This window comes from Oncorhynchus masou, chromosome 29 (assembly GCF_036934945.1).
Source record: "Oncorhynchus masou masou isolate Uvic2021 chromosome 29, UVic_Omas_1.1, whole genome shotgun sequence".
NCBI classification, from domain to species: Eukaryota; Metazoa; Chordata; class Actinopteri; order Salmoniformes; family Salmonidae; genus Oncorhynchus; species Oncorhynchus masou.
This window is the reverse complement of record NC_088240.1, coordinates 88,200,558-88,227,486: the sequence shown is the minus strand read 5'-3', so window position 1 is coordinate 88,227,486 and position 26,929 is coordinate 88,200,558. Positions and strand designations below refer to the sequence as shown.

General features: G+C 45.7%; 1 protein-coding gene across 1 annotated transcript in view; it reads right to left on the bottom strand.

The window, feature by feature from the left end:
- LOC135520921 (rap guanine nucleotide exchange factor 5-like) overlaps window positions 1-26,929 on the bottom strand; it is an 82,336-nt gene that overhangs the window by 36,209 nt on the left and 19,198 nt on the right. Inside the window, 3 exon segments of the mRNA XM_064946770.1 lie at window positions 22,800-22,830; window positions 22,833-22,911; window positions 23,676-23,815. Coding sequence (XP_064802842.1) covers window positions 22,800-22,830; window positions 22,833-22,911; window positions 23,676-23,815 — 250 coding nt within the window.

Genomic DNA, 26,929 nt, shown 5'->3' with positions numbered 1-26,929 from the left:
ACTACTACCCACTGAGCTGTAGGATGGGCCAGCAGTCTCCATAATAAACACTACTACCCACTGAGCTGTAGGATGGGCCAGCAGTATCCATAATAAACACTACTACCCACTGAGCTGTAGGATGGGCCAGCAGTATCCATAATAAACACTACTACCCACTGAGCTGTAGGATGGGCCAGCAGTATCCATAATAAACACTACTACCCCAGCTGTAGGATGGGCCAGCTGTAGGATGGGCCAGCAGTCCCTCCATAATAAACACTACTACCCACTGAGCTGTAGGATGGGCCAGCAGTAATCCATAATAAACACTACTACCCACTGCACTGATTTACAGTAACTTTTACAGTGAAAACATGCCATGCGATTGTTTGAGGACGGCGCCCCACTCAAAATATTTATCCACCGTCACAGGTTTCATACATTCACAAATAACAATGAAATATTCACTTACTCTTTGAAAATCTTCCTCTGATTTGTCATCCGAATGGTCCCAGCTAAGACATCAAGTATTGTTTTGTTAGATAAAGTCCTTCTTTATATCCCAAAAAGTGTTTTGTTGGTGCCATCGATTTGAGTAATCCATTCGTTCAACATGCAGAGAAAGGAATCCGAAAATCTACACCCTAAACTTTGTTTCCACAAGTCAAAATATGTTTCTATTTACTCCTCAGATACCCTAAAATATAATAGAACTATAATATTTATTACAGAAAGAAGTATGTTCATTAGGAAACTGATTTTAACAGGTGTGTATTGTCTTTATAGTGCACGCTAACACGAATTTCCAAAACTGTGTCCTTCTGCTAAAATTGATATTTCTTAATTGTTTTTGAAGTTACAAGCCTGAAACCTTGAACATAGACTGCTGACACCCGGTGGAAGCCAGAGGAATTGCATCCAGGGAGCAAATTTTCAATATGGCCTTACTCTTGCATTTCTACGAGGATGGTCTCTCCAAAAGAAAAAAGTTCCGGGTTCGTTCTTCTTTGGATTTTCTCCTACCATAGCTATTGTGTTATATTCTCCTACATTATTTTATAATTTCTACAAACGTCAAAGTGTTTTCTTCCCAATGATACCAATTATATGCATATCCTGGCATCAGGGCCTGAGCTCCAGGCAGTTTATATTGGGCATGTCATTCAGACAGGAAGTGGAGAAAAAAGGGGCCTAAAAGGAGACCACAGTAAAGGAAAGAATAGGCTATGGGCTGAGCAATGCTTGGGCTTGTATAATCCTCAGGTTTTCCTGAAATCCCAGTTGGAAAGGTTCTGGATTCAGGAGGACAGAAGCCGGAAGTCCAGAATCCTTCAACCAGAATTCCTGGGAATATTAGGAAAGTTACCATCATTTTGCATGTCTAGCCATGCTGGAAATATCTCTTACATGATAAATATTACTCACAGTTAACTACAATAAGAGCTGAGGTCGTCCTCCTTACTGTTTTCATGCTGAGGCAGTCTGCAGGATCAGTGAATGGCCTGGGGACATGGACTCTATTCTATTAACCAACGGTCAGTCAACTTCTCTATGTCCCAAATGGCACCCTATTCCAATTTATAGTGCATTACTTCTGACCAGTGTCCATAGGGCTTTGGTCAGAAGTAGTACGCTACATAGGGAATAGGGTGCTATTTGGGACACAGTCTCTGGTCTGCCTTTACTTCACTGAACACAGCACAGATAGGCCCACAGCCCCTGTTACTGCCACTAGAACTTGACCAGGGAGAGATTAGTTGAGGACACAGACCATATCTTCCACTTAATCAGGGAAGGAGAGAAAGAGGCACTCCAGAAGATAAAAATGGATTTGCATGCAAATTGCAGGAGAAACTGTACGTTGATGTTATTCATCTATATCTCTATGTACAATGGGCATTGCTATTTATTCATATTCTCCCTACAAGTGAAGTTACTTGGAAGAGAAAGCTCATGTGGAATGAATACGTAAGTAAAATTGTAAGTGTACAATTATTATTATTACTGTAGCATGTGCATGCAAATCTATCATACAATAGCCATGACTTCATCCAAACACTCACGTCAAACCAGATGTACTTTCCCATTATACAACAAGCATCCCAGCTATGCATTTCTGACATTATACCAGTAGTCATCTCTGACAATATACCAGTAGTCGTCTCTGACAATATACCAGTAGTTGTCTCTGACAATATACCAGTAGTCATCTCTGACAATATACCAGTAGTCATCTCTGACAATATACCAGTAGTCATCTCTGACAATATACCAGTAGTCATTTCTGACAATATACCAGTAGTCATCTCTGACAATATACCAGTAGTCATCTCTGACAATATACCAGTAGTCGTCTCTGACAATATACCAGTAGTTGTCTCTGACAATATACCAGTAGTCGTCTCTGACAATATACCAGTAGTCGTCTCTGACAATATACCAGTAGTCGTCTCTGACAATATACCAGTAGTCATCTCTGACAATATACCAGTAGTCATCTCTGACAATATACCAGTAGTCATCTCTGACAATATACCAGTAGTCATCTCTGACAATATACCAGTAGTCATCTCTGACAATATACCAGCAGTCATCTCTGACAATATTTTTATTTTTATTTTATTTTACCTTTATTTAACTAGGCAAGTCACAGAGGTCTGGTTATTCAAAATAACACATTAAAAATACTTTTAATGAGAGCTTGGGTGAACGGTAGTGCACTATAGGGAATAGGGTGCCATTTGGGACACATTCCAAAGAAGCAGAATTGCAATGCCTTACGGGTTAAGAATCAGTCTGCTCGTTAGCGAACAGGACAGACCTCAAACCAAATCATCAATCTTCTTTGTTGACAATCTCTTCTCTCGTTAAGTAGATGGTAACACAATGTTCCAGTTGGACTTTGTTTATTTGTTTGTTTTGTGACGTGTACTTTCTGGTAATGAGTGAATCTGTGCTGAGGGGGAATCAATAGCAGCACTCAGAGGTTTGGCTCAGGGAGAGAAGGCAAGTACGAACCCTACCCAACACTGAGCGATGGATGTATCCCACATGGCACCCTATTCCCTTTATAGTGTATCCCACATGGCACCCTATTCCCTTTATAGTGTATCCCACATGCACCCTATTCCCTTTATAGTGTATCCCACATGCACCCTATTCCCTTTATAGTGTATCCCACATGCACCCTATTCTATTCCCTATTTTATAGTGTATCCCACATGGCACCCTATTCCCTTTATAGTGTATCCCACATGGCACCCTATTCCCTTTATAGTGTATCCCACATGGCACCCTATTCCCTTTATAGTGTATCCCACATGGCACCCTATTCCCTTTATAGTGTATCCCACATAGCACCCTATTCCCTTTATAGTGTATCCACATGCACCCTATTCCCTTTATAGTGTATCCCACATGCACCCTATTCCCTTTATAGTGTATCCCACATGCACCCTATTCCCTTTATAGTGTATCCCACATGCACCCTATTCCCTTTATAGTGTATCCCACATGCACCCTATTCCCTTTATAGTGTATGCCTTTATATACATAGCCACCCTATTCCCTTTATAGTGTATCCCACATGCACCCTATTCCCTTTATAGTGTATCCCACATGCACCCTATTCCCACATTTATAGTGTATCCCACATGCACCCTATTCCCTTTATAGTGTATCCCACATGCACCCTATTCCCTTTATAGTGTATCCCACATAGCACTCTATTCCCTTTATAGTGTATCCCACATGCACCCTATTCCCTTTATAGTGTATCCCACATAGGCTCCCTATTCCCTTTATAGTGTATCCCACATGCACCCTATTCCCTTTATAGTGTATCCCACATGCACCCTATTCCCTTTATACCCTATTCCCTTTATCCCACATGCACCCTATTCCCTTTATAGTGTATCCCACATGCACCCTATTCCCTTTATAGTGTATGCCATTTGGGACACATTCCTTTAAGTGTAAGCATGGCACCCTATTCCCTTTATAGTGTATCCCACATGGCACCCTATTCCCTTCATAGTGTATCCCACATGCACCATATTCCCTTTATAGTGTATCCCACATGCACTCTATTCCCTTTATAGTGTATCCCACATGCACCCTATTCCCTTTATAGTGTATCCCACACGCACCCTATTCCCTTCATAGTGTATCCCACATGCACCCTATTCCCTTTATAGTGTATCCCACATGCACTCTATTCCCTTTATAGTGTATCCCACATGCACCCTATTCCCTTTATAGTGTATCCCACATGCACCCTATTCCCTTTATAGTGTATCCCACATGCACTCTATTCCCTTTATAGTGTATATCCCTATTCCCTTTATAGTGCACCCTATTCCCTTTATAGTGTATCCCACATGCACCCTATTCCCTTTATAGTGTATCCCACATGCACCCTATTCCCTTTATAGTGTATCCCACATGCACCCTATTCCCTTTATAGTGTATCCCACATGCACCCTATTCCCTTTATAGTGTATCCCACATGGCTATTCCCTATTCCACCCTTTATAGTGTATCCCACATGCACCCTATTCCCTTTATAGTGTATCCCACATGCACCTATTCCCTTTATAGTGTATCCCACATGCACCCTATTCCCTTTATAGTGTATCCCACATGCACCCTATTCCCTTTATAGTGTATCCTACATGCACCCTATTCCCTTTATAGTGTATCCCACATGCACCCTATTCCCTTTATAGTGTATCCCACATGCACCCTATTCCCTTTATAGTGTATCCCACATGCCCACATCTATTCCCTTTATAGTGTATCCCACATGCACCCTATTCCCTTTATAGTGTATCCCACATGCACCCTATTCCCTTTATAGTGTATCCCTACATGCACCCTATTCCCTTTATAGTGTATCCCACATGCACCCTATTCCCTTTATAGTGTATCCCACATGGCACCCTATTCCCTTTATAGTGTATCCCACATGGCACCCTATTCCCTTTATAGTGTATCCCACATGCACCCTATTCCCTTTATAGTGTATCCCCATGCATTCCCTTTATATGTATCCCACATGGCACCCTATTCCCTTTATAGTGTATCCCACATGCACCCTATTCCCTTTATAGTGTATCCCACATGCACCCTATTCCCTTTATAGTGTATCCCACATGCACCTATTCCCTTTATAGTGTATCCCACATGCACCCTATTCCCTTTATAGTGTATCCCACATGCACCCTATTCCCTTTATAGTGTATCCCACATGCACTCTATTCCCTTTATAGTGTATCCCACATGCACCCTATTCCCTTTATAGTGTATCCCTTTACATGCACCCTATTCCCTTTATAGTGTATCCCACATGCACCCTATTCCCTTTATAGTGTATCCCACATGCACCCTATTCCCTTTATAGTGTATCCCACATGCACCCTATTCCCTTTATAGTGTATCCCTTTACATGCACCCTATTCCCTTTATAGTGTATCCCACATGCACCCTATTCCCTTTATAGTGTATCCCACATGCACCCTATTCCCCCTTTATAGTGTATCCCACATGCACCCTATTCCCTTTATAGTGTATCCCACATGCACCCTATTCCCTTTATAGTGTATCCCACATGCACCCTATTCCCTTTATAGTGTATCCCACATGCACCCTATTCCCTTTATAGTGTATCCCACATGCACCCTATTCCCTTTATAGTGTATCCCACATGCACCCTATTCCCTTTATAGTGTATCCCACATGCACCCTATTCCCTTTATAGTGTATCCCACATGCACCCTATTCCCTTTATAGTGTATCCCACATGGCACCCTATTCCCTTTATAGTGTATCCCACATGCACCCTATTCCCTTTATAGTGTATCCCACATGCACCCTATATCCCTTTATATGTATCCACATGCACCCTATTCCCTTTATAGTGTATCCCACATGCACCCTATTCCCTTTATAGTGTATCCCACATGCACTATTCCCTATTCCCTTTATAGTGTATCCCACATGCACCCTATTCCCTTTATAGTGTATTCCCTATTCCCTTTATAGTGTATCCCACATGCACCCTATTCCCTTTATAGTGTATCCCACATGCACCCTATTCCCTTTATAGTGTATCCCACATGCACCCTATTCCCTTTATAGTGTATCCCACATGCACCCTATTCCCTTTATAGTGTATCCCACATGCACCCTATTCCCTTTATAGTGTATCCCACATGCACCCTATTCCCTTTATAGTGTATCCCACATGGCACCCTATTCCCTTTATAGTGTATCCCACATGCACCCTATTCCCTTTATAGTGTATCCCACATGGCACCCTATTCCCTTTATAGTGTATCCCACATGCACCCCTATTCCCTTTATAGTGTATCCCACATGCACCCTATTCCCTTTATAGTGTATCCCACATGCACCCTATTCCCTTTATAGTGTATCCCACATGCACCCTATTCCCTTTATAGTGTATCCCACATGCACCCTATTCCCTTTATAGTGTATCCCACATGCACCCTATTCCCTTTATAGTGTATCCCACATGCACCCTATTCCCTTTATAGTGTATCCCACATCCTATTCCCTTTATAGTGTATCCCACATGCACCCTATTCCCTTTATAGTGTATCCCACATGCACCTTTATAGTGTATTCCCTTTATAGTGTATCCCACATGCACCCTATTCCCTTTATAGTGTATCCCACATGGCACCCTATTCCCTTTATAGTGTATCCCACATGCACCCTATTCCCTTTATAGTGTATCCCACATGCACCCTATTCCCTTTATAGTGTATCCCACATGCACCCTATTCCCTTTATAGTGTATCCCACATGCACCCTATTCCCTTTATAGTGTATCCCACATGCACCCTATTCCCTTTATAGTGTATCCCACATGCACCCTATTCCCTTTATAGTGTATCCCACATGCACCCTATTCCCTTTATAGTGTATCCCACATGCACCCTATTCCCTTTATAGTGTATCCCACATGGCACCCTATTCCCTTTATAGTGTATCCCACATGGCACCCTATTCCCTTTATAGTGTATCCCACATGCACCCTATTCCCTTTATAGTGTATCCCATGCACCCTACATGCACCCTATTCCCTTTATAGTGTATCCCACATGCACCCTATTCCCTTTATAGTGTATCCCACATGCACCCTATTCCCTTTATAGTGTATCCCACATGCACCCTATTCCCTTTATAGTGTATCCCACATGCACCCTATTCCCTTTATAGTGTATCCCACATGCACCCTATTCCCTTTATAGTGGCACCCTATTCCCTTTATAGTATCCCACATGCACCCTATTCCTTTATAGTGTATCCCACATGCACCCTATTCCCTTTATAGTGTATCCCCATACCCTATTCCCTTTATAGTGTATCCCACATGCACCCTATTCCCTTTATAGTGTATCCCACATGCACCCTATTCCCTTTATAGTGTATCCCACATGCACCCTATTCCCTTTATAGTGTCCCACATAGCACCCTATTCCCTTTATAGTGTATCCCACATGGCACCCTATTCCCTTTATAGTGTATATCCCATGTATCCCACATGCACCCTATTCCCTTTATAGTGTATCCCACATGGCACCCTATTCCCTTTATAGTGTATCCCACATGCACCCTATTCCCTTTATAGTGTATCCCACATGCACCCTATTCCCTTTATAGTGTATCCCACATGCACCCTATTCCCTTTATAGTGTATCCCACATGGCACCCTATTCCCTTTATAGTGTATCCCACATGCACCCTATTCCCTTTATAGTGTATCCCACATGCACCCTATTCCCTTTATAGTGTATCCCACATGCACCCTATTCCCTTTATAGTGTATCCCACATGCACTATATTCCCTTTATAGTGTATCCCACATGGCACCCTATTCCCTTTATAGTGTATCCCACATAGCACCCTATTCCCTTTATAGTGTATCCCACATAGCACCCTATTCCCTTTATAGTGTATCCCACATCCCTATTCCCTTTATAGTGCACCCTATTCCCTTTATAGTGTATCCCACATGCACTCTATTCCCTTTATAGTGTATCCCACATGCACTATATTCCCTTTATAGTGTATCCCACATGGCACCCTATTCCCTTTATAGTGTATCCCACATGCACCCTATTCCTTTATAGTGTATCTTTATAGTGTATCCCACATGCACCCTATTCCCTTTATAGTGTATCCCACATGCACCCTATTCCCTTTATAGTGTATCCCACATCCTATTCCCTTTATAGTGTATCCCACATGCACCCTATTCCCTTTATAGTGTATCCCACATGGCACCCTATTCCCTTTATAGTGTATCCCACATGCACCCTATTCCCTTTATAGTGTATCCCACATGCACCCTATTCCCTTTATAGTGTATCCCACATGCACCCTATTCCCTTTATAGTGTATCCCACATGCACCCTATTCCCTTTATAGTGTATCCCACATGCACCCTATTCCCTTTATAGTGTATCCCACATGCACTATATTCCCTTTATAGTGTATCCCACATGCACCCTATTCCCTTTATAGTGTATCCCACATGCACCCTATTCCCTTTATAGTGTATCCCACATGCACTATATTCCCTTTATAGTGTATCCCACATGCACCCTATTCCCTTTATAGTGTATCCCACATGGCACCCTAGTCCCTTTATAGTGTATCCCCCTATTCCCTTTATAGTGTATCCCACCCTATTCCCTTTATAGTGTATCCCACATGCACCCTATTCCCTTTATAGTGTATCCCACATGCACCCTATTCCCTTTATAGTGTATCCCACATGGCACCCTATTCCCTTTATAGTGTATCCCACATGCACCCTATTCCCTTTATAGTGTATCCCACATGCACCCTATTCCCTTTATAGTGTATCCCACATGAACCCTATTCCCTTTATACTGTATCCCACATGGCACCCTATTCCCTTTATAGTGTATCCCACATGGCACCCTATTCCCTTTATACTGTATCCCACATGGCACCCTATTCCCTTTATAGTGTATCCCACATGCACCCTATTCCCTTTATAGTGTATCCCACATGCACCCTATTCCCTTTATAGTGTATCCCACATGGCACCCTATTCCCTTTATAGTGTATCCCACATGCACTCTATTCCCTTTATAGTGTATCCCACATGGCACCCTATTCCCTTTATAGTGTATCCCACATGCACCCTATTCCCTTTATAGTGTATCCCACATGGCTCCCTATTCCCTTTATAGTGTATCCCACATGCACCCTATTCCCTTTATAGTGTATCCCACATGCACCCTATTCCCTTTATAGTGTATCCCACATAGCACCCTATTCCCTTTATAGTGTATCCCACATGAACCCTATTCCCTTTATACTGTATCCCACATAGCACCCTATTCCCTTTATAGTGTATCCCACATAGCACCCTATTCCCTTTATAGTGTATCCCACATGGCACCCTATTCCCTTTATAGTGTATCCCACATGGCACCCTATTCCCTTCATAGTGTACTACATTAGACAATAGCAGTGGTATTCAAACTGTTTCAGCTGGGATCCCATAACTTTGAGACCCCACCCCAAATCTAATGACACAACCTTAAAATCGCTACATTTAGGTTTTTACATCAAAAAATAATCTTCAAAATGAAAAGAAACCAATAGACACATTTACTCAATAAAATGAAATGTGTCATTATTATCTCAAAACGTGTATATTGTCCCATACAGTAATATCTACTCTTATTTCTTTGTTCCCCAAAGTAGTTTCCCCGTGACCCCAACAGGGGTCATGACCCCGACTTTGAATACCACTGGAACCGTATCAGCTTACGGGGCGGCAGGGTAGCCTAGTGGTAAGCGTGTTAGACTAATAACCGGAAGGTTGCACGTTCAAATCCCTAAGCTGACAAGGTACAAATCTGTCGTTCTGCCCCTGAACAGGAAGTTAACCCACTGGCCATCATTGAAAATAAGAATTTGTTCTTAACTGACTTGCCTCGTTTAATAAAATAAAAATATTTAAAAAATCCCATCTTCCTCAAACATGCCTGTAGTGTTCTTTAAAAGAAGTGCTCTCTGGCAGAAAGATATCTTCTGCAATCTTTATAATGTCTCGGTTAGCCTTGGTATCTGGGAACTAACACTCAACAGCAAAAGCAGCTTGAATATTATATTTGTAAAGATTGTTCTTTTCACTTCATTGAGATATCAATTATATATGAGGAGATTTATGTTAGCTCTGCTTATCATCAACCCCCAACACATTGACCAAGACGTCCTAAATGGCACCCTAACAGGGTACCATTTGGAACACAGGATTATAGTCTTCTCATGGCCGGCTGCCTGCCTGAAGCTAATGACTTCTCATCAGAACACCACCATCTCCATCTCCTCGTGACAGGTTTAGTAGAGACAATATTTTATAGTTGCATGGTTTTTAGTGAAGCTGAGATTCCATATTATCCCGTATGATCTCCCCCCCTTGTTATTCTGGAGGGAGCAGTGAGAGCCGCCCAGGGCCCCAACAGTAGCATTAGCAGGGTTGCAGAATGAACAGAGAGAGAGCGAGGGGAGGGGGAGAAAACAGGGAGGGAGAGGAGAGAGAGATGACTAGTTTAGAGGAGCCAGGACTGAATGGACTCTGGAGTTACTGTATGAAAGATCTTTGACAGGCGATCAGTGTCTCATTGGGACGTATAGAGCTGAGTCCCTATCTCCTGCTTATAGAAACCCGATCTGAACATCAAATTGAGCCAAAAATCACAATTTCCTGATAGTCCTCTACACTGCTTCCTACATTTGCTTGTGATTCTAAAAAAAGGTCTAGGTGTTCAGATCAGTTCAGTGAAGCCACAAACACACACTTACTCATCAGAATGAGCAATGATGTGGTCTGGCAGAAGCAAGGTATGGAGCAGGCAGCCTGATAGGGAACTAATCTTATCTCCCTTCTCCCACTGCTCTATATATCAGCCTCCCTTCTCCCATCTCCCACTGCTCTATATATCAGCCTCCCTTCTCCCATCTCCCACTGCTCTATATATCAGCCTCCCTTCTCCCTTCTCCCACTGCTCCATATATCAGCCTCCCTTCTCCCTTCTCCCACTGCTCTACATATCAGCCTCCCTTCTCCCATCTCCCACTGCTCTATATATCAGCCTCCCTTCTCCCATCTCCCACTGCTCCATATATCAGCCTCCCTTCTCCCATCTCCCACTGCTCTATATATCAGCCTCCCTTCTCCCATCTCCCATTGCTCCATATATCAGCCTCCCTTCTCCCACTGCTCTATATATCAGCCACCCTTCTCCCATCTCCCACTGCTCCATATATCAGCCTCCATTCTCCCATCTCCCACTGCTCTATATATCAGCCTCCCTTCTCCCATCTCCCACTGCTCTATATATCAGCCTCCCTTCTCCCATCTCCCACTGCTCTATATATCAGCCTCCCTTCTCCCATCTCCCACTGCTCTATATATCAGCCTCCCTTCTCCCATCTCCCACTGCTCCATATATCAGCCTCCCATCTCCCACTGCTCTATATATCAGCCTCCATTCTCCCATCTCCCACTGCTCTATATATCAGCCTCCCTTCTCCCATCTCCCACTGCTCTATATATCAGACTCCCTTCTCCCATCTCCCACTGCTCTATATATCAGCCTCCCTTCTCCCATCTCCCACTGCTCTATATATCAGCCTCCCTTCTCCCATCTCCCACTGCTCTATATATCAGCCTCCCTTCTCCCATCTCCCACTGCTCTATATATCAGCCTCCCTTCTCCCATCTCCCACTGCTCCATATATCAGCCTCCCTTCTCCCATCTCCCACTGCTCTATATATCAGACTCCCTTCTCCCATCTGCCACTGCTCTATACAGTGTATATCAGCCTCCCTTCTTCCTTCTCCATTCTCCCATCTCCCACTGCTCTACATATCAGCCTCCCATCTCCCTTCTTTCATCTCCCACTGCTCTATATATCTGCCTCCCTTCTCCCACTGCTCTATATATCAGCCTCCCTTCTCCCATTTCCCACTGCTCTATATATCAGTCCCCCTTCTCCCACTGCTCTACATATCAGCCTCCCTTCTCCCATCTCCCACTGCTCTATATATCAGTCTCCCATCTCCCATCTCCTTTCTTTCATCTCCCACTGCTCTATATATCTGCCTCCCTTCTCCCACTGCTCCATATATCAGCCTCCTTCTCCCATCTGCCACTGCTCTATACAGTGTATATCAACCTCCCTTCTTCCTTCTCCATTCTCCCATCTCCCACTGCTCCATATATCAGCCTCCCATCTGCCACTGCTCTATACAGTGTATATCAGCCTCCCTTCTTCCTTCTCCCTTCTCCAATCTCCCACTGCTCTATATTTCAGCCTCCCTTCTCCATTCTCCCATCTCCCACTGCTCTATATATCAGCCTCCCATCTCCATTCTCCCATCTCCCACTGCTCTATATATCAGCCTCCCTTCTCCCACTGCTCCATATATCAGCCTCCCTTCTCCCATCTCCCACTGCTCTACATATCAGCCTCCCTTCTCCCACTGCTCTATATATCAGTCTCCCTTCTCCCACTGCTCTATATATCAGCCTCCCATCTCCCATTTCCCACTGCTCTATATATCAGTCTCCCTTCTCCCACTGCTCTACATATCAGCCTCCCATCTCCCATTTCCCACTGCTCTATATATCAGTCTCCCTTCTCCCATTTCCCACTGCTCTACATATCAGCCTGCCATCTCCCATTTCCCACTGCTCTATATATCAGTCTCCCTTCTCCCACTGCTCTACATATCAGCCTCCCATCTCCCACTGCTCTATATATCAGTCCCCCTTCTCCCACTGCTCTACATATCAGCCTCCCTTCTCCCATCTCCCACTGCTCTATATATCAGTCTCCCATCTCCCATCTTCTTTCTTTCATCTCCCACTGCTCTATATATTAGCCTCCCTTCTCCCACTGCTCTATATATCAGTCTCCCATCTCCTTTCTTTCATCTCCCACTGCTCTATATATCAGCCTCCCTTCTCCATTCTCCCATCTCCCACTGCTCTATATATCAGCCTCCCATCTCCATTCTCCCATCTCCCACTGCTCTATATATCAGCCTCCCTTCTCCCACTGCTCCATATATCAGCCTCCCTTCTCCCATCTCCCACTGCTCTACATATCAGCCTCCCATCTCCCACTGCTCTATATATCAGCCTCCCTTCTCCCATCTCCCACTGCTCTATATATCAGCCTCCCTTCTCCCATCTCCCACTGCTCTATATATCAGCCTCCCTTCTCCCATCTCCCACTGCTCCATATATCAGCCTCCCTTCTCCCATCTCCCACTGCTCTATATATCAGACTCCCTTCTCCCATCTGCCACTGCTCTATACAGTGTATATCAGCCTCCCTTCTTCCTTCTCCATTCTCCCATCTCCCACTGCTCTACATATCAGCCTCCCATCTCCCTTCTTTCATCTCCCACTGCTCTATATATCTGCCTCCCTTCTCCCACTGCTCTATATATCAGCCTCCCTTCTCCCATTTCCCACTGCTCTATATATCAGTCCCCCTTCTCCCACTGCTCTACATATCAGCCTCCCTTCTCCCATCTCCCACTGCTCTATATATCAGTCTCCCATCTCCCATCTCCTTTCTTTCATCTCCCACTGCTCTATATATCTGCCTCCCTTCTCCCACTGCTCCATATATCAGCCTCCCATCTGCCACTGCTCTATACAGTGTATATCAACCTCCCTTCTTCCTTCTCCATTCTCCCATCTCCCACTGCTCCATATATCAGCCTCCCATCTGCCACTGCTCTATACAGTGTATATCAGCCTCCTTCTTCCTTCTCCCTTCTCCAATCTCCCACTGCTCTATATTTCAGCCTCCCTTCTCCATTCTCCCATCTCCCACTGCTCTATATATCAGCCTCCCATCTCCATTCTCCCATCTCCCACTGCTCTATATATCAGCCTCCCTTCTCCCACTGCTCCATATATCAGCCTCCCTTCTCCCATCTCCCACTGCTCTACATATCAGCCTCCCTTCTCCCACTGCTCTATATATCAGTCTCCCTTCTCCCACTGCTCTATATATCAGCCTCCCATCTCCCATTTCCCACTGCTCTATATATCAGTCTCCCTTCTCCCACTGCTCTACATATCAGCCTCCCATCTCCCATTTCCCACTGCTCTATATATCAGTCTCCCTTCTCCCATTTCCCACTGCTCTACATATCAGCCTGCCATCTCCCATTTCCCACTGCTCTATATATCAGTCTCCCTTCTCCCACTGCTCTACATATCAGCCTCCCATCTCCCACTGCTCTATATATCAGTCCCCCTTCTCCCACTGCTCTACATATCAGCCTCCCTTCTCCCATCTCCCACTGCTCTATATATCAGTCTCCCATCTCCCATCTTCTTTCTTTCATCTCCCACTGCTCTATATATTAGCCTCCCTTCTCCCACTGCTCTATATATCAGTCTCCCATCTCCTTTCTTTCATCTCCCACTGCTCTATATATCAGCCTCCCTTCTCCATTCTCCCATCTCCCACTGCTCTATATATCAGCCTCCCATCTCCATTCTCCCATCTCCCACTGCTCTATATATCAGCCTCCCTTCTCCCACTGCTCCATATATCAGCCTCCCTTCTCCCATCTCCCACTGCTCTACATATCAGCCTCCCATCGCCCACTGCTCTACATATCAGCCTCCCTTCTCCCACTACTCTATATATCAGTCTCCCTTCTCCCATTTCCCACTGCTCTATATATCAGTCTCCCTTCTCCCATTTCCCACTGCTCTACATATCAGCCTGCCATCTCCCATTTCCCACTGCTCTATATATCAGCCTCCCTTCTCCCATCTCCCACTGCTCTACATATCAGCCTCCCTTCTCCCACTACTCTATATATCAGCCTCCCTTCTCCCATCTCCCACTGCTCTATATATCAGCCTCCCTTCTCCCATCTCCCACTGCTCCATATATCAGCCTCCCATCTCCCACTGCTCTATATATCAGCCTCCATTCTCCCATCTCCCACTGCTCTATATATCAGCCTCCCTTCTCCCATCTCCCACTGCTCTATATATCAGACTCCCTTCTCCCATCTCCCACTGCTCTATATATCAGCCTCCATTCTCCCATCTCCCACTGCTCTATATATCAGCCTCCCTTCTCCCATCTCCCACTGCTCTATATATCAGCCTCCCTTCTCCCATCTCCCACTGCTCTATATATCAGCCTCCCTTCTCCCATCTCCCACTGCTCCATATATCAGCCTCCCTTCTCCCATCTCCCACTGCTCTATATATCAGACTCCCTTCTCCCATCTGCCACTGCTCTATACAGTGTATATCAGCCTCCCTTCTTCCTTCTCCATTCTCCCATCTCCCACTGCTCTACATATCAGCCTCCCATCTCCCTTCTTTCATCTCCCACTGCTCTATATATCTGCCTCCCTTCTCCCACTGCTCTATATATCAGCCTCCCTTCTCCCATTTCCCACTGCTCTATATATCAGTCCCCCTTCTCCCACTGCTCTACATATCAGCCTCCCTTCTCCCATCTCCCACTGCTCTATATATCAGTCTCCCATCTCCCATCTCCTTTCTTTCATCTCCCACTGCTCTATATATCTGCCTCCCTTCTCCCACTGCTCCATATATCAGCCTCCCATCTGCCACTGCTCCCAGTGTATATCAACCTCCCTTCTTCCTTCTCCATTCTCCCATCTCCCACTGCTCCATATATCAGCCTCCCATCTGCCACTGCTCTATACAGTGTATATCAGCCTCCTTCTTCCTTCTCCAATCTCCCACTGCTCTATATTTCAGCCTCCCTTCTCCATTCTCCCATCTCCCACTGCTCTATATATCAGCCTCCCATCTCCATTCTCCCATCTCCCACTGCTCTATATATCAGCCTCCCTTCTCCCACTGCTCCATATATCTGCCTCCCTTCTCCCATCTCCCACTGCTCTACATATCAGCCTCCCATCTCCCACTGCTCTACATATCAGCCTCCCTTCTCCCACTGCTCTATATATCAGTCTCCCTTCTCCCACTGCTCTATATATCAGCCTCCCATCTCCCATTTCCCACTGCTCTATATATCAGTCTCCCTTCTCCCACTGCTCTACATATCAGCCTCCCATCTCCCATTTCCCACTGCTCTATATATCAGTCTCCCTTCTCCCATTTCCCACTGCTCTACATATCAGCCTGCCATCTCCCTTCTCCCACTGCTCTACATATCAGCCTCCCATCTCCCACTGCTCTATATATTAGTCCCCCTTCTCCCACTGCTCTACATATCAGCCTCCCTTCTCCCATCTCCCACTGCTCTATATATCAGTCTCCCATCTCCCATCTTCTTTCTTTCATCTCCCACTGCTCTATATATTAGCCTCCCTTCTCCCACTGCTCTATATATCAGTCTCCCATCTCCTTTCTTTCATCTCCCACTGCTCTATATATCAGCCTCCCTTCTCCATTCTCCCATCTCCCACTGCTCTATATATCAGCCTCCCATCTCCATTCTCCCATCTCCCACTGCTCTATATATCAGCCTCCCTTCTCCCACTGCTCCATATATCAGCCTCCCTTCTCCCATCTCCCACTGCTCTACATATCAGCCTCCCATCGCCCACTGCTCTACATATCAGCCTCCCTTCTCCCACTACTCTATATATCAGTCTCCCTTCTCCCATTTCCCACTGCTCTATATATCAGTCTCCCTTCTCCCATTTCCCACTGCTCTACATATCAGCCTGCCATCTCCCATTTCCCACTGCTCTATATATCAGTCTCCCTTCTCCCATTTCCCACTGCTCTACATATCAGCCTGCCATCTCCCATTCAGCCTCCCTTCTCCCATCTCCACTCCCACTGCTCTATATATCAGTCTCCCATCTCCCATTTCCCACTGCTCTATATATCAGTCCCCCTTCTCCCACTGCTCTATATATCAGCCTCCCTTCTCCCACTGCTCTATATATCAGTCTCCCAACTCCCATCTCCTTTCTTTCATCTCCCACTGCTCTACATATCAGCCTCCCATCTCCATTCTCCCATCTCCCACTGCTCTATATATCAGCCTCCCTTCTCCCACTGCTCCATATATCAGCCTCCCTTCTCCCATCTCCCACTGCTCTACATATCAGCCTCCCATCTCCCACTGCTCTACATATCAGCCTCCCTTCTCCCACTGCTCCATATATCAGCCTCCCTTCTCCCATCTCCCACTGCTCCACATATCAGCCTCCCATCTCCCACTGCTCTACATATCAGCCTCCCTTCTCCCACTGCTCTATATATCAGTCTCCCTTCTCCCATCTCCTTTCTTTCATCTCCCACTGCTCTATATATCAGCCTCCCACCTCTCTCTCCCATTTACCACCACTCTATATATCAGCCTCCCACCTCTCTTCTCCCATCTCCCACCACTCTATATATCAGCCTCCCACCCTCTTCTCCCATTTACCACCACTCTATATATCAGCCTCCCACCTCTCTTCTCCCATTTACCACCACTCTATATATCAGTCTCTCTTCTCCCATTTACCACCACTCTATATATCAGCCTCCCACCCTCTTCTCCCATTTACCACCACTCTATATATCAGCCTCCCACCTCTCTTCTCCCATTTACCACCACTCTATATATCAGCCTCCCACCTCTCTTCTCCCATTTACCACCACTCTATATATCAGCCTCCCACCTCTCTTCTCCCATTTACCACCGCTCTATATATCAGCCTCCCACCTCTCTTCTCCCATTTACCACCACTCTATATATCAGCCTCCCTTCTCCCATTTCCCACCACTCTATATATCAGCCTCCCACCTCTCTTCTCCCATTTACCACCACTCTATATATCAGCCTCCCACCTCTCTTCTCCCATTTACCACCACTCTATATATCAGCCTCCCACCTCTCTTCTCCCATTTACCACCACTCTATATATCAGCCTCCCACCCTCTTCTCCCATTTACCACCACTCTATATATCAGTCTCTCTTCTCTCATTTACCACCACTCTATATATCAGTCTCCCACCTCTCTTCTCCCATTTACCACCACTCTATATATCAGCCTCCCACCTCTCTTCTCTCATTTACCACCACTCTATATATCAGCCTCCCACCTTCTTCTCCCATTTACCACCACTCTATATATCAGCCTCCCACCTCTCTTCTCCCATTTACCACCACTCTATATATCAGCCTCCCACCTCTCTTCTCCCATTTACCACCACTCTATATATCAGCCTCCCACCTCTCTTCTCCCATTTACCACCACTCTATATATCAGCCTCCCACCTCTCTTCTCCCATTTACCACCACTCTATATATCAGCCTCCCCCTCTCTTCTCCCATTTACCACCACTCTATATATCAGCCTCCCACCTCTCTTCTCCCATTTACCACCACTCTATATATCAGCCTCCCACCTCCTTCTCCCATTTACCACTGCTCTATATATCAGCCTCTCTTCTCCCATTTACCACCACTCTATATATCAGCCTCCCACCTCTCTTCTCCCATTTACCACCACTCTATATATCAGCCTCCCATCTCCCACTGCTCTATATATCAGTCCCCCTTCTCCCACTGCTCTACATATCAGCCTCCCTTCTCCCATCTCCCACTGCTCTATATATCAGTCTCCCATCTCCCATCTTCTTTCTTTCATCTCCCACTGCTCTATATATTCTCCCTTCTCCCACTGCTCTATATATCAGTCTCCCATCTCCTTTCTTTCATCTCCCACTGCTCTATATATCAGCCTCCCATCTCCATTCTCCCATCTCCCACTGCTCTATATATCAGCCTCCCTCCCTTCTCCCACTGCTCCATATATCAGCCTCCCTTCTCCCATCTCCCACTGCTCTACATATCAGCCTCCCATCGCCCACTGCTCTACATATCAGCCTCCCTTCTCCCACTACTCTATATATCAGTCTCCCTTCTCCCATTTCCCACTGCTCTATATATCAGCCTGCCATCTCCCATTTCCCACTGCTCTATATATCAGTCTCCCATCTCCCATTTCCCACTGCTCTATATATCAGTCCCCCTTCTCCCACTGCTCTATATATCAGCCTCCCTTCTCCCATTTCCCACTGCTCTATATATCAGTCTCCCATCTCCCATTTCCCACTGCTCTATATATCAGTCCCCCTTCTCCCACTGCTCTATATATCAGCCTCCCTTCTCCCACTGCTCTATATATCAGTCTCCCAACTCCCATCTCCTTTCTTTCATCTCCCACTGCTCTACATATCAGCCTCCCATCTCCATTCTCCCATCTCCCACTGCTCTATATATCAGCCTCCCTTCTCCCACTGCTCCATATATCAGCCTCCCTTCTCCCATCTCCCACTGCTCTACATATCAGCCTCCCATCTCCCACTGCTCTACATATCAGCCTCCCTTCTCCCACTGCTCCATATATCAGCCTCCCTTCTCCCATCTCCCACTGCTCCACATATCAGCCTCCCATCTCCCACTGCTCTACATATCAGCCTCCCTTCTCCCACTGCTCTATATATCAGTCTCCCTTCTCCCATCTCCTTTCTTTCATCTCCCACTGCTCTATATATCAGCCTCCCACCTCTCTTCTCCCATTTACCACCACTCTATATATCAGCCTCCCACCTCTCTTCTCCCATCTCCCACCACTCTATATATCAGCCTCCCACCTCTCTTCTCCCATTTACCACCACTCTATATATCAGCCTCCCACCTCTCTTCTCCCATTTACCACCACTCTATATATCAGTCTCTCTTCTCCCATTTACCACCACTCTATATATCAGCCTCCCACCCTCTTCTCCCATTTACCACCACTCTATATATCAGCCTCCCACCTCTCTTCTCCCATTTACCACCACTCTATATATCAGTCTCTCTTCTCTCATTTACCACCACTCTATATATCAGTCTCCCACCTCTCTTCTCCCATTTACCACCACTCTATATATCAGCCTCCCACCTCTCTTCTCCCATTTACCACCACTCTATATATCAGCCTCCCACCTCTCTTCTCCCATTTACCACCACTCTATATATCAGTCTCTCTTCTCTCATTTACCACCACTCTATATATCAGTCTCCCACCTCTCTTCTCCCATTTACCACCACTCTATATATCAGCCTCCCACCTCTCTTCTCCCATTTACCACCACTCTATATATCAGCCTCCCACCTCTCTTCTCCCATTTACCACCACTCTATATATCAGCCTCCCACCTCTCTTCTCCCATTTACCACCACTCTATATATCAGCCTCCCACCTCTCTTCTCCCATTTACCACCACTCTATATATCAGCCTCCCACCTCTCTTCTCCCATTTACCACCACTCTATATATCAGCCTCCCACCTCTCTTCTCCCATTTACCACCACTCTATATATCAGCCTCCCACCTCTCTTCTCCCATTTACCACCACTCTATATATCAGCCTCCCACCTCTCTTCTCCCATTTACCACTGCTCTATATATCAGCCTCTCTTCTCCCATTTACCACCACTCTATATATCAGCCTCCCACCTCTCTTCTCCCATTTACCACCACTCTATATATCAGCCTCCCATCTCCCACTGCTCTATATATCAGTCCCCCTTCTCCCACTGCTCTACATATCAGCCTCCCTTCTCCCATCTCCCACTGCTCTATATATCAGTCTCCCATCTCCCATCTTCTTTCTTTCATCTCCCACTGCTCTATATATTAGCGTCCCTTCTCCCACTGCTCTATATATCAGTCTCCCATCTCCTTTCTTTCATCTCCCACTGCTCTATATATCAGCCTCCCTTCTCCATTCTCCCATCTCCCACTGCTCTATATATCAGCCTCCCATCTCCATTCTCCCATCTCCCACTGCTCTATATATCAGCCTCCCTTCTCCCACTGCTCCATATATCAGCCTCCCTTCTCCCATCTCCCACTGCTCTACATATCAGCCTCCCATCGCCCACTGCTCTACATATCAGCCTCCCATCGCCCACTGCACTACATATCAGCCTCCTTCTCCCACTACTCTATATATCAGTCTCCCTTCTCCCATTTCCCACTGCTCTATATATCAGTCTCCCTTCTCCCATTTCCCACTGCTCTACATATCAGCCTGCCATCTCCCATTTCCCACTGCTCTATATATCAGTCTCCCTTCTCCCACTGCTCTACATACCAGCCTCCCATCTCCCATTTCCCACTGCTCTATATATCAGTCCCCCTTCTCCCACTGCTCTATATATCAGCCTCCCTTCTCCCACTGCTCTATATATCAGTCTCCCAACTCCCATCTCCTTTCTTTCATCTCCCACTGCTCTACATATCAGCCTCCCATCTCCATTCTCCAATCTCCCACTGCTCTATATATCAGCCTCCCTTCTCCCACTGCTCCATATATCAGCCTCCCCCTTCTCCCATCTCCCACTGCTCTACATATCAGCCTCCCATCTCCCATCTCCCACTGCTCTATATATCAGCCTCCATTCTCCCATCTCCCACTGCTCTATATATCAGCCTCCCATCTCCATTCTCCCATCTCCCACTGCTCTACATATCAGCCTCCCTTCTCCCACTGCTCCATATATCAGCCTCCCTTCTCCCATCTCCCACTGCTCCACATATCAGCCTCCCATCTCCCACTGCTCTACATATCAGCCTCCCATCTCCCACTGCTCCACATATCAGCCTCCCTTCTCCCACTGCTCCACATATCAGCCTCCCATCTCCCACTGCTCTACATATCAGCCTCCCTTCTCCCACTGCTCTATATATCAGTCTCCCTTCTCCCATCTCCTTTCTTTCATCTCCCACTGCTCTATATATCAGCCTCCCACCTCTCTTCTCCCATTTACCACCACTCTATATATCAGCCTCCCACCTCTCTTCTCCCATTTACCACCACTCTATATATCAGCCTCCCACCTCTCTTCTCCCATTTACCACCACTCTATATATCAGCCTCCCACCTCTCTTCTCCCATTTACCACCACTCTATATATCAGTCACCCACCTCTCTTCTCCCATTTACCACCACTCTATATATCAGCCTCCCACCTCTCTTCTCCCATTTACCACCACTCTATATATCAGTCACCCACCTCTCTTCTCCCATTTACCACCACTCTATATATCAGTCTCCCAGGAGCAGCCTGCATCCCTCACTTTATCTCTCTCAATCTATTCTCTCTCTCTTCCTCTATCACCCTGTTTCCTCATCACCAAACATAGTCATCTATCCCTCTTTAGTAAGAGACATCTCTCTCTCTCTCTCTCTCTCTCTCTCTCTCTCTCTCTCTCTCTCTCTCTCTCTCTCTCTCTCTCTCTCTCTCTCTCTCTCTCTCTCTCTCTCTCTCTCTCTCTCTCTCTCTCTCTCTCTCTCTCTCTCTCTCTCTCTCTCTCTCTCTCTCTCTTTCTCTCTCTCTCTCTCTCTCTCTCTCTCTCTCTCTCTCTCTCTCTCTCTCTCTCTCTCTCTCTCTCTCTCTCTCTCTCTCTCTCTCTCTCTCTCTCTCTCTCTCTCTCTCTCTCTCTCTCTCTCTCTCTCTCTCTCTCTCTCTCTCTGGGGCTTTATTGGCATGGGAAACATATGGTTACATTGCCGAAGCAAGTGAAATAGATAATAAACAAAAGTGAAATATACAATAAAAAATGAACAGTCTCTCTGTCTCTCTCATGCCGCTTTAAAAATATTCACATAATTTAGCATAGATTAACATAGTTTAACATAGATTAAAAGTAGTAGCCAGAGGCCAAACATATTGATTTGGGGGGTAAGTGACTGACCTGACTCCTTGATCTGCTGTGTGCTCCCTGGTCATCACGGTGGTTGTCCAGCCTCATGACAGACAGCAGGTGTTCTAGGATCTTCTCTGGGGTCCCTGATACCACCACGTACCTGTCAGAGATAACACTGTCACTGGACGAGTCATCCTCGATGGAGGACAGAGAGCGACTGCTGCTCCACACCTCCTCTCCATCCCCTCTGACTCTTCCTCGTCTATGTAGCGGAAGTAGGGGACATCGAAGGTGGGGACTTTGGTGGCCTTGGCCCCTTCCTCTGCCCGGCTGGCGATGTCACTACCCCCGCTTCCACTGCTGCCTTCCTCTGAGTCTTCCTCCTCATCCTCCTCCTGCTCCACCAGAGCCACCGCTGCCAGCAGCCTGCCCTCCTCCCGCTGCCGCAAGTCCGGGGGTTGCCGCGGCCGAGTGCCCATCCTCAGCATGTCCCTGTGCCCCTTACAGCCGGTACCACTGTTGCCGTGGTTACTGCTGCATGCCTTCCCTCAGCCACCCATTGGCCCATCCGGCTAGCTGTCCACCTGCTGCAGCTGCTATAGAGCCCTGGGAGAACCCTGGTCCTGTGGTCTCCCTACCCCAGAGAGAGTTCTCCACACCCAGCCTGAGACGGTGACACTCTCCCCTGTGTCTGCACAGCCAGTCAGCCAGCTACGGCTCACTCCCGGCTTACTCACTCTCTCTCACACACACACGCTAGCTCCATCCATCTGTGTGCTGTGAGCTGCAATGCATGCACACGCCGCCTGTGTTTAGAAGTGTGTGTGTGTGTGTGTGTGTGGAGACTGAGAGGCAGAAAGACTAGAAGGAGGGAGGAAAGAGAGAGTGAGAGGGAGGGGTGAAAGTGGAGAGACAGAGGCTTACCTCCTGTCCCCCTCCTCGGGCCCCCCCCCTCCCCTGGCCGATGCGGAGGGGGCTGGCCGCTGTGACGACACTCTCTGGAGCACCAGCACCTCCTGGCCCCGCTCCCGCAGACATACACGGACTGCCTCGTCACTGTGGGCCTGGAGGGAGGGAGGGAGGGAGGGAGGGAGGGAGGGAGGGAGGGAGGGAGGGAGGGAGGGAGGGGGGGGAGGGAGGGAGGGATGGAGGGAGGGAGGGAGGGAGGGAGGGAGGGAGGGAGGGGAGGGAGGGGCATAATCACTAAGGAGATTCCCTGTCTTTTCTTTTTCTCTCACCGCATCCAAATGATTTCCCCATCACAATAGCACTGTCACATCCAGTCCTCTGAATGAAAGACCCTCTCCATAGATTACAATAATCATTCATTCATTTTTTATCAGTAAACCCCAGTCAGGAATTGTATTTACAATCAAACGAATGCATATTTTAATGAACAATTGTTCTGTAGAGGATATGAATGCTGTTTAGACCATGATTTATCTATCTGTCTTCCGTAACACTTTGGATGTGTTTTATGTGAGGAGAAGGTCTTAGTGTGGACTAAAAACACTGGCTTTAAAGGCCTTAGAGTAGACAGCTCTGGGTTTTCTAATGTCACCCCTGTGTGCTCTGTGTGAGGGTTTCATAAGGAAGAGAGATAGGGACTGGTGCAGAAGACACGTTCACACACAGGACACACACACACACACACACCGCGACGGCAATGTCACTTAATCACCAGAGTGTTATCAATCTTTCCCAGCCTTCAGGCACATAGGGAAAACACTTAACTGGTCATGTCTCTTTCTCTCACTCCATCCCCCTTCACTGCCCCCCTCCTCTCTTTCCTCCCACACAGGAACAACAAAGTCCTCTGCTGTGAATGCCTGTCCTCTGGCCACCCAGTCTCATGTAGTCATGGGTTTTTTCCCCTTAAGTCCTAATCAAGAGTGCATTATCTTCATCAATACCATTGGTTCAATAAGACAATAATGTGTTGAAGGGTGTGTAAATTAGAAAGAGAGTTACATCACCACTATAATCTGCATAGAGGGTTTAACACTGGCACAAATGCAGACGAAGGGGAAGTAACAAATTGAACCAATTAGGCCGGGGGATATTGGCTGGAGTGGAAACCGAGGGACACATGAAGGCCCTTTTAGGAATCGAGGTTGGGATGATGTGCAAGAGAAGTGTAGTGGGGGATGTTGGAACTGGGAAAAGGAAGTCACATTCAACCGTTAGTAGCTGTTTGGGTCATAACTGGACAAACACAAACACACACTGATGCATAAATACCAGATGGAAATCACTATTCAGGTACCTCAGAGAGCATTAGGGATTAGTAGAGGGAGTGGATGAATACTGGAAAACTAATACATAAGCACAGAAAAATAGTATTCTTCAACAAAATAGCCTGTAAAGCTGATTGTAATGGACCTGTAATGGTGATTGTAATGGACCTGTAATGGTGATTGTAATGGACCTGTAAAGGTGATTGTAATGGACCTGTGATGGTGATTGTAATGGACCTGTAATGGTGATTGTAATGGACCTGTAATGGTGATTGTAATGGACCTGTAATGGTGATTGTAATGGACCTGTGATGGTGATTGTAATGGACCTGTAATGGTGATTGTAATGGACCTGTGATGGTGATTGTAATGGACCTGTGATGGTGATTGTAATGGACCTGTGATGGTGATTGTAATGGACCTGTGATGGTGATTGTAATGGACCTGTGATGGTGATTGTAATGGACCTGTGATGGTGATTGTAATGGACCTGTGATGGTGATTGTAATGGACCTGTAATGGTGATTGTAATGGACCTGTGATGGTGATTGTAATGGACCTGTGATGGTGATTGTAATGGACCTGTAAAGGTGATTGTAATGGACCTGTAAAGGTGATTGTAATGGACCTGTAATGGTGATTGTAATGGACCTGTAATGGTGATTGTAATGGACCTGTAATGGTGATTGTAATGGACCTGTAAAGGTGATTGTAATGGACCTGTAATGGTGATTGTAATGGACCTGTAATGGTGATTGTAATGGACCTGTAAAGGTGATTGTAATGGACCTGTAAAGGTGATTGTAATGGACTGGTTGAACCAGGACTAGTGATTCTACACCTCTCTTCCATTCCATCTCATTATTTCTCTCATCGGATGTCTGAACATGTCAGGTTTGCATTCAGCCATGCATGATGATTTCTGACAAGTATACAGTTTGCATAATAAACCAATTAAATTAATGGTTGAAGACTTTGACATTCAGTAAAGTTGGTGATATTTAGGCAGTAGATACAGAGACAGAATAGTACCCAATTCCCTGTACAGTGCACTACTTTTGACCAGAGGCCTATGGGTGGGGGGATGGGAATAGGGTGCCATTTGGGATGCACATTATTAATAGGTGGTAGAATACAGGAAAACAGTAGATTAATAGGTGGTAGAGTACAGTAGATTAATAGATGGTAGAGTACAGTAGATTAATATGTAGTAGAGTACAATAGATTAATAGATAGTAGAGTACAGTAGATTAATAGGTGGTAGAATACAGTAGATTAATAGATGGTAGAGTACAGTAGATTAATAGGTGGTAGAGTACAATAGATTAATAGATAGTAGAGTACATTAGATTAATAGGTGGTAGAATACAGTAGATTAATAGATGGTAGAGTACAATAGATTAATAGGTGGTAGAGTACAATAGATTAATAGATAGTAGAGTACAGTAGATTAATAGATGGTAGAGTACAATAGATTAATAGGTGGTAGAGTACAATAGATTAATAGGTGGTAGAGTGGACCTGTGATGGTGATTGTAATACAATAGATTAATAGATAGTAGAGTACAGTAGATTAATAGATGGTAGAGTACAGTAGATTAATAGATGGTAGAGTACAATAGATTAATAGGTGGTAGAGTACAATAGATTAATAGATAGTAGAGTACAGTAGATTAATAGATGGTAGAGTACAATAGATGAATAGATAGTAGAGTACAGTAGATTAATAGGTGGTAGAGTACAATAGATTAATAGATAGTAGAGTACAGTAGATTAATAGGTGGTAGAGTACAATAGATTAATAGATAGTAGAGTACAGTAGATTAATAGGTGGTAGAGTACAATAGATTAATAGATAGTAGAGTACAGTATATTAATACCGTAGTAGAGTACAGTAGATTAATAGGTGGTAGAGTACAGTAGATTAATATATGGTAGAGT